Raw genomic sequence first — 12399 nt, forward strand, 5'->3', positions numbered from 1 at the left:
GGCCAGTGAGTGGGGGCTGGCAGAAGACAGCCCATGGCCCCAAGGCTGCAGGTCCTTTAGAGCTAGGGAGGAAGGAGGTCCAGGACTGGGAAGGAGGGCCAGGCTGGAAGCTCCATCTCTATCTCTGCTAGGCTGGAATGGCTTCAGCTCCACCGGGCTGGGGCAGCCCTGGCTCCTCTAGGTCAGGGTGGCTCTGGCTCTGCTGGGCTGGGGCAGCTCTGAGAGGAGGTTCACCCCGTACTGTCCTCAGGGGTAGCCTGGTCTGAGTATCTGCCTCTTCTTGGAGCTTGGGACACTGGGTGAATCTTGTCAAGAGCATTTGTTCAGGGTGCTGCCATGGGTGGTCTTCAGAGGAAGCTTCTGGGATCAGGGACATGCACAGGCCTGGGGTGTCTGTCCAGTCATTCCCTGGGGGGATCAGGGATTCTGGGGCAGATCCCTGTACTGGTTCCCACTGACCCTCAGTGCTCTCTGGGCTGACTCAGTTTCCTTGAGTCAGTAATCTCGTTCGGGTCAGATCAGGGAGCAGGCGAAGTCAAGGACAGGGCCTGGGTCCTTGGTGGGTCACTTGGTTCTAGTCTCTAGCCACAAGCTGGCCCCTCACCCCGATGCCCTCTTACTAGCTGGTCACTCTGTGTCCCTGGTCCTAGAGGGGATGGGCTGAGAGAGTGTGTGCTGTTCAGTTTAGAAACTTGGCTGAGGGGTGGGGGCTGGGTCTGAGGGCTGCTGGGACATCACGTCCTGAGCTGCCTGGGCTCCAGCTGGCCTCTGGCCCTCCTAGCTTGGAGGGTTGTGCTGGGTCTTGGCGCAGTCCTTGGCGGACTGTTTTGTAACATTTTCTCCAGTCTCCTCATCCCACCCCATCCCCATGACTCCCAGATCCCCAGAGAAGCCCCCAAGTCTGTGCCCACCCATCAGTTGGTGGATGGCTGCATTGTGGGACATTATGTAATGACTTCCGTATCCTAAGAAACAGAGCATGTGAAAAAGGTGGAAAAGGTGGAAGAGCTTCTGTGAACTGATCCAAAGTGAAGTGAGCAGAACAGCCCTGGCCTGCCCAGCCCTGAGCTTGTACTTAGAATGATCAGGCTGACCCTGAGGCAGAGGAAAACGATGAACGTCCTGGCCTCTCTCCCCCCAAGAGACCAGGGCTCCCCAGGCTCCAGAGACAGATAGGGCTGCTGGGTGCCAGCAGGCATTTCTTCTCTCCCATCCCTGGCCTCGCCCCTCTCCTTCCCAACCAAAGCTTGGCTTGCTCATGTCCCTACAGCCTGTGCCTCGTCTGGGAGGGCCCAGGGTGAGGGGGCAGCCCCAGGGTCAGAATCATTTACACAGCCGGAACTGCCTTCAGCTGCCCGGTAGGACTTAGCCTGGATGCCATCTTTGGGGCGATATGGTCAGAGTGCCATGGCTTTGCTAAAACTGAGAACCCAGGAAAGTCCAGTGTGAGGCATGGATGGCCCTCCTCTGAAAGCAAACATGGCATGAGGGGAGAGAGCTGGGCTGTGCCAGCTTCTGTTTCTGCTTCTGTGAGTGGGGGAATCCCAAAGCTAATGTGAGGAAATTACTTCACTAGCCTTCATTATTTTATAAATGGGAGCCTAGAGGGGACGGAAGTGGGTCCTGCCTAGGGCCTGGCTCCCAGCTCACTTCCCATGAACAGTGGGTAGGAATGGACTGGGGCCCCTGAGCTTGTGGCCTGGACTGAAAAGGGAGGTCTGTCAGCAAGCCTAGGACTTTGAGGTGCCAGGCACTGTGGTGAGTGCTGGGCACACAAAGGCAGATGAAGTCCCTGCCCTCGGGGAGCACCTATTCTCCTGCTGGAGATGATGGTGAGCCAACAGCCGAGTGTATACAAGAGATATGCACCAGAAATGGAGGGCAGTCTCACAAGGCACCAGCAGCCAGGGGCTGAGGCTACAGGTCAGGAGAAGGATCCTGTCCTTGTGTGTGGACATCACTGAATCTGTGGAAGCTGATGAGGTTGCCCAGAGAGGTAGCCTAGCCCCAGGGCAATCTTGGTAGCTGCTTCCGGCCAGAGAGGTGGGAGGAGAGAGTGCCTCACAGGGTCAGAGGCTGCAGAGAAAAGGCCCCTGGCTTCGGTGACTAAGAGACTGTCAACTTTGGAGAGAGAAGTTTTGGTGAACTAAGAGGTTAGAAGCTGGACTAGAGGGTTGGAAGAGAGAGAGAGAGGAAGGGGGGCACCTACTGCAGACAGCCTCCTCAGGGAGCTGAGCTGTGGACAGCAAGCCCTCAGGGTGGGGCAGATCAAGGGAGGGCAGCAGAGGTGGTGGTGGTGGCAGCGTCAGCCTAGGTGACAATGGTGGCAGAGGCGGTGGTGGTGGCAGCAAGGGTGATGGTGGTGGTGTAATCAGAGATGGCAGCGGTTTTTTAAGAGTGGGAGAATTGTGGGCATGTTTATAGGCAGCAGGGAAGCAGCCAGGAGATCCGGAAGGATTGAAAATTAATTAGTGAGAGGAAGGGAAGATGGACGGGACAGTCTGTGGGACCCTTGTACAGGTAGAGAAGCCGGCCTTTCCGGGAGGCAGTGTTGAAGGCATCTGGGTAATGGGAGAGGAGGAGGGTGAGGAAGAAGTCAGCTGTGGGCCTTTCCTCTGTCCCTTAGGGAGGAAGCCCATCTTTCTGTAATCTTCCCACCTATGTGCAGCTTGGGGAGGGGAGGGTGCCTGGCAGCCCTTGGCTCCTCTGGAGTGTGAATGTGGCAGCCCCCACAAGGGCCCATCTGTCAACTTCCAAGGCAGAAAGCCGCAGAGCAGCTGAGCGAAGGCAGCTTCACATTCACCCTGCCAGGAATGCGTTTTGGCTTCTCGGGTTACAGTTGGAACTGGAACTGGCGGCCGGGCTGGGCTATTTGTGGTTTCCATGGGTCTCTGGTGAAAGCTGAACGGTCGTGGTCAAATTTCCTAACACACTTGGAAAATTCTTCCTAAGAAAAGCCCACCCCCCACCCCCACTGCCTGCCTGAGCCGTGCCAACTCCCTCAGGGCCATGGGGCTCTGTAGGGGGAGGGGAGCCCTTCCCCACACCAGCCGGAGCCCTGCCTGCTCCCTCAGGGCTGTGGAGCACCTGTGCCCCCCCCCCACCTGAACCCTGCCCTGAGTAGGGTCGTGGGGACCCTGTAGAAGGGGCCTCCTACCCACCCCCACCCCCACAGGCCCTGGGCTGGGGGAGGGGGTCCAGAGTGACTGGGATTGCTTCTCATTGTCAAGGGGAGAAAATGCACACCTGAGGCTTTTGTGTTTCCAGCTAGCTGAGCCCTCCATCAGGGGGCCGCTTAGGGAATCTGGGAATGATGAAGGTGGGGAGCTGGTCTGCCAGAATCTTTCTGAGCTGACACTCACTTGTGTCGATCGCTAAGCATAATTTATTAAGTGCCTACTATGTGCTAGGCCCTGTGCTAAGCTCTGGGCAGAAGCCACTGCCTGCCCTCAGGGAGCCCCCAGTCCAATGGGAGACAAGAAACAAGCAGCTTTGTATAGGCATGCCATACACCAGGTCAAGTGGACTTTGGAGTCCCCAGCATTAAGGGGAATCAGGATCTTGGAGAAGGTGGGACTGGAAGGAAACCAGGAGATGGAGAGGAAGAAGAGGAAGAAGGGGTGGGAGAAGAGGAGGGGAGAGGAGGAATAAGAAGGGAGGAGGGAGGGAGGGAAGGAAGCAGGAGGGAGGGAGGAGGAAGAAGGAGGGAGTAGTGCTCCAGGCATGGAGAGGGAGGGACAGCCGGAGAAGATGCCTGGACTCAGGCTTGGAGTGTCTTGTTCCTGAAGGCAAAGCTGGGCCTGTCCTCTGGAGAGGAACGGTCTGGGGCCATTGGCCCAGATCCATTCTTCCCAGATTGACTTGTCCCTGGGCAGGGGGGGTGGGAATGGGGGGGACGGGCACGGGGCTTGCGCCTCAAAATAGCTGTGGGTTCAGCCTGTGACAGATGGCTCACTTTCGCCTTGACCTTTGGTTTTGGGTGGAAGCCCAAGGCCTCAGCCAGGGCCTGTAGAGCAGGCACGCTGAGTGGGGTGGGGGCTCAGACTTTGGCCCCAAGCCCAGGCCACCCTCTCGGAGGGCTGATTCCCAGAGGGCAGCAGTGTGTATGTGGGTGCCTGCTTGTGGCTGTTCCTCACTCCTTGTCCCTCTGGGCCTTCCCCAAAACCCCCGCCTGCTGGATGGGGTCACTTGGATCCTGTAGGCCCCAGACTCTCGTCCTTCCCTGGGCACCCCTAATGCAGGACTGTGTGTCATATATATAGACAAGACTTGTATTATTGTGTTGATGTGAAGTGAGGGCTGGCTCTGGAAGAGGCCCCACCAAGCCCTGGCTCTGTAAACACCTGTGTGTCTCTGTGCAGTCCCTTCTCTCGGGACCTGCTTCCTCAGTGTTCTCCTCTGTGAAATGGGGTGAGCCCCAGTGACAGAGTCTGAGCTTCACCCCTCCCTGATCTCAGGATGCAGCCCTGGGGCTGATGCAGCCATCACTTAGCTGGGGCTGGCACATAGTAGGCATGCAGTAAAGGCTGACTAGTCACCTTCCCGTGGTGTGTTCTAGGAACCTGGCTCAGTGTGAGCGCCTCATCGAGGTGGATGACATGATGGTGATGGGCCGCAAGCCGGACCCCATGTGTGTCTTCACGTATGTGCAGTCCCTGTACAACCACCTGCGGCGCTTTGAGTGACATCCCGGGCCTGCATCCCCGGGGCCGCCCCAGAAGAGGCTGCAGCCCCTCAAGGTCAGTCCCTCCCAGGTGGGGACGACGATGGTGGCGGCGCTCCTGACCTGGAGCAGGAGAAGAAAGGATGCCAACATTGGTGCTATGAGATCACCCCCTTCCCTGGGAGGGAACAGAATGGGAAAGGCTGAAGTGGCCATTGTCTTCTCAGGGCGCATTTAGTACCACATGCCTTTATGGAATCATGCAGTGTGCCCCAAGATGTGGGACCCCTCCCCTGAGTGCCCCAGGTTTCGGGGCCTGCTGTGACCTCAGTTCCAAGGCCCCCTCCCCTGAGTGCCCAAGATGTGGCTGGGCTGCCCTCCCTGGGGGCCACGGGTGGGCGGGCTGGTCTCTTTTTAGAGGGCTGCCACAGCTGTTAATGATATAAGGTGACCTGTGTCTCTCTGTCCATAAAAGATGTGCCCCCAGGCTCACTTTGGACTTGGCTTTTTGTTTGGGATGGGCCTGGCCCCCGCTCCTGCCAGTCTGTTAGTCCACAATGCGCTTTTCGAGACTGATAGAAATGGTGCTTCTCCTGAGGCCTCTGAGTCCTGTGCTGGGCCTTTCTGCCTCCAGCATCCTCTTCCTCCCTGAGCCCAGCCCAAGTGGCTCTCCTTTAGGAAGTCCACCAAGAACTCCTCCTCCTCCTCCTCCTCCTTGTTCCTCTTGGAGCACTGGCCTGTCCCATTCCCTGGGCCGGAGTCCTGTGGTCCACTGTGGAGGGGACCTGGCAAGGCCCTGAGCAAGGTGGACCCAGTGATGGTTCTAGGGCTGTCCATCCCCTGACTGATAATAATGAGACTTAACATTTCTACGGCATCTGCTATGGGGCAGGCACTGTGCAGAGCATTCTATAAACATCTCATTTGGTTCTCACAATCCTGGGAGAGAAGAGCTCTCATTATCCCCATTTTATAGGTAAGGAAACTGAGGCAGAAGGGAAGTAACTTGCTCAGACAGCTAGAAAGTGTCTGCGGCAGGGTTTGAGCTCAGGTCCTGACTCTAGGCCTGGCTTCCTAGTGTTGTGCTGCTCTGACAAGGGGCCCCATCATTGGGGTTAAGTTTCTTAAAAGTCTGTTCATAGATGCCCTTAGCTTCTGATTGTCCCGGCCCACTGGTTGGGTTGGGACCCAGCTTATTCTGGTTCCCTGTGGCTGCTGATGCATTTCTTCTGTTGGTTATTGAAGCCCTCTCTTCTGGGTCCCCTCAGGGATGGACAGGCCCTGGTGGGTCAGGATGGGGCACTCTCAGACAAAGTCAAAGGGACCCGCTTGTGGGCTCTGGACAGCTCTGGCAACAGGCATGTGCCCATGGAATCAGCCAGGTAATTCCTGAGGCACTGGTACGGGTAGGTTCATGAGTTGGCCAGGACCTATTGGGCTCTTGGTCTGATGGAAGGTCCTGCTCCTTCCCCCCGCCCTGGGATTGACAGCACAGGATTGGGGAGGGGCGGAGGGTGGGGAGGGGGGTCCTAAATGGACTGGGGCAGGGGAAGAATATCCTAAAAACCCATTTCAGAAGTACAAAGAGGTTTCACTTCAGGCACCCCACCCTCCAGTTTCAGGGAGTTGTGCACAGTGCATCAGTGAGTCGGTCAAGCATTTATGCACCATCCTTCTGACCCTTCCAGACCCTCTACTAGGTCCTGGGCTGACAAAGAGGAAAAGGAAGCTGTCCCTGCCCTCAGTCCATCAGCATAGCATTGTCTTATAAACTCCAGTCACCAAGCACACACGTTTCCTTCTGGACTCCACGAAGGCCTGAATGGGGGTTGTCTGGGGAACAGCTGGTATCTCTATGCACTACTGAATGTGGCAGTGCCAATGCTGCCCTGTCTGATGGGCACATTTTCCTAGGGAATAGAGCCAAATGACCAAGGCTATCAGGACCGGCCTCCTGGAGGAGGTGCCAGGGGAGGCCAAACGGAGGCGGGAGTGGAAGTGGCGGGGATAAGCCTGGAAAGGCTGGCTGGGAGCCAGTTTCTGTTTCATCTTGGGGGTGGCTAACAGGGACCCTTGGCAGGCTCAGACCTGTGCTTTTGGCAGGAAGGCCAGGTGGGCCCGTGCCAGGGGAGGCTGAGAAGGGCACCCCCACCCCCCATCTTCCCTGTTTCAGCCAGGGCCTTGCCATCTTTCTCTCTGCTTGTATCCCTGAGTCCTCAGCCCACTTGCGCCCTCCTGGTAGCTACTGCACTGCCAGCTCTCATTTCTGCCTCCCAGCTGCCTTCTGACCTCCTCTGGTCACCATACTGGACCTTCTGCCGATGGGGAGTTTCTTTGGGGACCTGCCCTGGGGATGGGCCCGGGCTGGCCATGCCCTCCATGTCACCACACCCACTCTCCCAGCTCCCGTTTTTGTGATCTCCTCTCATTAGAACACGAGCTCCCCAGCACTTAGCACAGTGCCTGGCACACAGTAGGCACTTCATCAGGCTGGCTGCCTACAGCAACCTCCCTCCATCCTCTGCTGTCCCCTGTGGTCTCTGGCCTCCTCCTCAGTTTCCCTGCCTCCCTCTCTGCTCACTCCCCTCCATCTTTCACACAGATGCCAGAGTGATTTTCCTAATGCTCAGCAGGCGTGGCCAGGTTATTCCGGGCTTGACAAGCAGTCTCTAGGATCAGGCACAAGCCTCTCTGTCTAGTCTCAGCTTTTTGGAGCCTTCCTTTCTCTGAAAGCTCAGCTTGAAGGCCTACATGAGGCCTTTCCTGACCAGACCCCTCCCCCCATTACCTTGTATTTCCTTTGTATAAACTGCTCCTGAGGGCATCCTTCATGGGCCCCCCTCCCTGTGAGAACCCTTCACAGCACTGGCAGGAGGTTCAGCTACCAGTGTGGCCAATTTTGTGTCTGGCCCCCCACTGTGGAGGCTCTGGAAAGCAGCCCCAGTTCCTTATCTGGAGGAACACCTGAAGCTTAGGCAGTATTTCAGTCCTGGTGACTTCCAGACATCCCCTCTGAGGTCCCAGAGGGTTGCTGATCAGTGTTGGCATCCCCCAGCCTCTCTGCATACACATCCTCAGTAGATGGGAAGTGAGAAGTGAGCCAGCAGCCTGACTGGGCTGTGTCTGTCAGTAGTGCATCGGCTGGCTTGGGGCCAGCTTGCTCTGTCCATCTTGTCAGGGGCTAGCCCCACACACATTGCTCCCGGGTGCTTTGAGCTGCCTTATCCACTTCTCCTGGTCAGCCAGAGGTTCTGGTGAGTGGGTGTCTCAAAGTCTCCAGCTCTCGAGGTGGAGCCAAGTAGCCCAGGCCAGGCCTGCAGGGAGGAGGACCCAGCACCTGGCCAGCCTCCCCTCCCTGACTGGTCAGTCCCTCCTTTATCTCTGATTTCCCCAAGGCCCAGTACATGTGCTAACGCTGACCTCTAGTGGATGAGATGCCAGGCTCTTTGGAAAGAATGGTCACCCAAACTGGTCACTGGGGGCTCCAGCTGGGAGGCACTCCAGCACAAGCTCCTCACTTAATGGGTGAGGAAACAGGCCACAGTAAGTGTGAGGGTCTAGTTTTGAACCCAAGCCTTTGGACTCCAAATCCAGTACTCTTTGCAACCAGCCAGCTGTTCAGGTTCAGGCAGGACCAGGCGTTTGTGTGAGCATCACACATGGTCTGTTCGTTGATTGAATTTGGTTTGGAGAGAAAAGTCCAGGGAACCAGTGTAACCAAGGCGCTGCTTCTTGGTCACTCCCACAGTTGGGGGGCAGTTGGTGATCTGGACTCCTGGCTCAGTGGGTGGCTGTTGGCTCCAGCTGTCATCATGAATGTTTTTGCTGGCTCGGTGACTCACCCTGCACAGGTCACACCTGCTGCATAGATTGGAACCAGTCTCATTCAGTTCTGGGGTCCCCCAGGACTGATGGTCAGAACTACAGAGCCATGCAGAAGTCAGCAAGGTCCACCACCCAGGGTCTCCCTGGGAATCAGCGAAACAGCCTAGAGGAACCATCAAGGTGGGCAGATACTGCAACCTCTCCCTTCCCCCATTGACTGCTGGGAGTGGGGAGGGACACCTCCCACTTGGCCTCTGGGCAGCAGTCCACTCACCTATAAAATGAGCCGGTTAGGCTAGGACCTCATAGCAGAGTGGGATCCTGGGGTTAAAGGTGAGTGCCATTTGGTGAAGTTGCTTCTAGAATTCCTTAGTGTTTTCCAAAGCAGCAGCATGCATTCACAGCTCCACTGGCAGGGACTTTGCTCCCTGGATTTGTCACAGCCTGACCAACCGGGATGATTTCCACCTCCCTACCCCCATCATTGTCAGTGGGACTGGTGGGAAGTGGCAGTTCTGATGTTTGGGGCTCCAGGTGCCTGTTGATAACAAACCTGCTTGTCAGGATGCTTCCTTCCCACCCTTAGCTGTCTGTTCCCTTCATTTGTGCTTTCTGGCTATTGAAGGCAGGGCAGCTGGACACAAAGTCACTGTCCACCAGCCGGGGAATGTCTCTCCCAATAGTGGCATCCCGATGTAATAGGAGATTCCTGTGTGGTAAGAAGCCACGAGCAGGAAGAGGATGGAAGAGCCTGGACAGACTCCCTGAACTGGGCACACAGAGGAGAGCAAAGCCACCACTCGGACCATGGCCTGGAAAGAATGCCCACCTCCTGACAGTCTGAAACAAGTGTGGCAAATTCCACAGAGCCCTTGGTCCCCAGTAGAGAAGCAGGGGGCGGGGTTGAGCACTGGCTGCAGGGCTTCACGAAGGCTGAGAGCTGTACAGTGAGGATCTCTTTGGCAGGAAAGCTCTCTCTGCTCTTTGGAGAGCTGGGTCCATGGCATGGAACGTGTCTCAGGCGTGTTTGGTGAGGCACTGATCAACTTTGCCAATTTTTCTCTCTTCCTCTTTCCCCTCCTCCAAAAACATTCTTCCTTGTAAAGGGAGCCTCTTTGGGAGCCTGGGGAGTAGATGTGATGCCAGGGCTATATGTACATGTCTACAATAGCAAAGAGATGCCTATCGATGAGGGAATGTCAGAAAGTGACTCTAGGTCTGCAGTGAGGTATTGTGGGGTAAGAAATGCAAAAGTGGGGGATTCAGAGAAAAGCAGAGCTGCATGAACTGATACTAAGTGGAACAAGAACCCAGAGCAGAAAATGTTCACTGATTACAATGAGATCAGTGAAAGGATCACTAAAACATAGTGAAACCCACCACTGCCCCAGAAAGAGGTGGGGGGCTACCAGGACAGAATAGGGCATACATTCGGACATAGTGTCGACAATGGATGTTTCTGCTTACTTTGTTTTTCTTGGTCACAAGGAAGGGGTCAAGTGGGAAAGGATTAGGAAGGAAAGATGAAAGGCATTAATAAAATATATCATTTTTAAAGTGAAAGACATATGGTGCTGCTCTGAGTAGTTTATAAGGGATGTTTCATGAAAACCTTTGCCTTGGAATCAGGGAGACCTGAGTTCAAATCCAGCCCAGCTGGGCTACCTCAGTGTTCTCACCCATAAAAGGATTGTAAGAGCACCTAACTCCCCGGGTTGTTGGTGAGGATCAGAAGGAACCAAGTTTTAAGCATGGAACAGCCCTTAGTAGGCACTGCCTAAATGTTACTTAGGATTATTTTCTTCTTTTAGCTGTGTGGATTTTACTTGGGCAAAAGTTTGTGGGGGTTTTAATCAGAACAGTATGTTGTGTCTTTTAAAAAATATTTTCTGTCTTGGGTCTGGTTAAGAATTTTCCCTCAAGCCATGATTGTGAAAGATCTTCCATTTTTTATGGTGTGACTTTTTCCGTTTAGATTCTGTCCTTCCCCATTAACAGTTAGCAATGGGCTCTGGTACTGGTCTAAACCTATTTTCTCCCAAATTACTTTGCCATTTCCTCAGTAGTTCTTGTGGAAGGGGCATGGGCTCCCTGGGTTTCTTGAACACTGTGTTTGCTTCTTGCCCAGAGGGCTGCTGCATGCCTCTAATCTCATCTGGGGGAGGCTGAGAATGGCTAGGGTAGGGGTCAGTCCCTTGAGTTTGGGAGTCTGGAGATGCAGGAGGGAGGGCTAAGGCAATGAGTTAGGGTCCAGTATGGTGAGCCCTCAGTGGTGAAAGCTTTTGGGAGCCTCCACTGACCTTCCAGGTGGAATGAGCAAATAAACAGATCTTGCCTAATTCATCTAGTCCACAGATGTATTTCTCATCATGGAGCTTTAGTTTAGTAATTAATTAGTAATTTGTGCTTTCTGCTTTGTGGCTTCATTTGAGCCGCTGTCCCTTCCTCCTTCCTTCTTCCTTGGGCTCTTCTCCCCAAGGGACATTTCTGAGACAGATCTGGCCGGATGTCCCCTCTCTAGGACTTGAGAAACTGCTACTCCTCAGCCTAGTGCCTACCTGCCTTTCCCACTGGATTTCCCTTTACTCCCTCCAGGCCCTCTCCATACCAATTGAACTGACCAATCAGCTCTTCCTCAACCAGGACATGACTCACCCCAGTGCCTTTGCATATTAAGCACCTACTATGTGTCAGGCACTGTGATGAGCCCTGGGGACCTAAGGAAAGGCAAAGATCAGTCCCTGCTCCAAAGGAACCCACAGCCCAATAGGGGAGACAACATGTACCCAACTGACTTCAGAGGGAAGGCGCTATGCTATGGTTAAGGGGGCCTGGGAAAGCTGGAACTTGTGAATCAGCATCAAAAACTGAAGCCTGGGAAAGGGTTGGGCCAGGAGTGAAGGTGCCCTGCCTGACAGCCCCACATTGGGCTCTGCCCCGTCAGAAGGAGGCGGATCTTGTCCTGCTGCCCAAGAACCACTGAGGTCAAGATGCAGTCTGGGCAGCAGGGCAGGGCCTCTGGGGGACACAGCAGCCCTGCTGACTCTGCACTGTCCGACAGGGATCGATGGCAGGATGTGGACTCTGCCTCTGATGGAGAGAGATTCTTCTGGAGCCACCTGGCTCTCCTGCCAAGGCCTCCTCTTTTTTTTTTTTAATTAACTTTTAGTTTTAGTTTACAACATTCAGTTCCTCCAAGTTTTTGAGTTTCAAATTTTTCCCCCTCTCTCTCCTCCCCACAAAGACAGCATGTAATCCAACATAGGTTCTACATATACCTTCATATCACACATATTTGCACAATAGTCAAGTTGTAAAGAAGAAACTGAGAGAGAAGAAACAAAACAAAGAGCAAATGTTCTGCTTCGATCTGCATGCAGACTCCCTAATCCTTTCTCTGGACGTGCAGAGCTTTTTCCATCATGGGTCTTTTGGAGATGTCTTTGAACCTTGCATTGATTAGAAGAGCCAAGTCTATCAAAGTTAGTGCTTACAGATGCCATGTGTCTGTAATTGTGTATAATGATCTCCTGGTTCTGCTCCCCTCACTCAGCATCAGATCATATAAGTCCAGGTTGTTATGAAGTCCGCCTGCTCCTCATTTCTTATAGCACAGTAGTATTCCATTACCTTCATATACCACAGCTTGTTCAACCATCCCCCAATTGATGGGCATCCCCTTGATTTCCAATTCTTTGCCATCACAAAAAGAGCTGCTATAAATATTTTTGTACTTATGGGTTCCTTTCCCACTTGTGTGATTTCATTGGGATACAGCCCTAGAAGTGGTATTATTTGGTCAAAGGTTTGCACATTTTTATAGCCGTTTGGGCAAAGTTCCAAATTGCTCTCCACAGTGATTGGATCAGTTCACAACTCCACCAACAATGCATTAGTGTCCCAGTTTTCCC

The 12399-nt window shown here is 54.2% G+C and overlaps 1 protein-coding gene across 1 annotated transcript in view; it reads left to right on the forward strand.

Moving 5' to 3' along the window:
• The window catches only part of SMTNL2 (smoothelin like 2), a 30156-nt gene extending 25002 nt beyond the window's left edge, over nt 1-5154 (forward strand). Inside the window, exon 8 of the mRNA XM_036757132.1 lies at nt 4559-5154. Within this exon, the coding sequence (XP_036613027.1) occupies nt 4559-4685 (127 nt within the window). The 3' untranslated portion in view covers nt 4686-5154. The remainder of the gene's footprint in view (nt 1-4558) is intronic.
• Nucleotides 5155-12399: the final 7245 nt, after the last annotated feature.

Source organism: Trichosurus vulpecula, chromosome 4, assembly GCF_011100635.1.
Source record: "Trichosurus vulpecula isolate mTriVul1 chromosome 4, mTriVul1.pri, whole genome shotgun sequence".
Taxonomy (NCBI): domain Eukaryota; kingdom Metazoa; phylum Chordata; class Mammalia; order Diprotodontia; family Phalangeridae; genus Trichosurus; species Trichosurus vulpecula.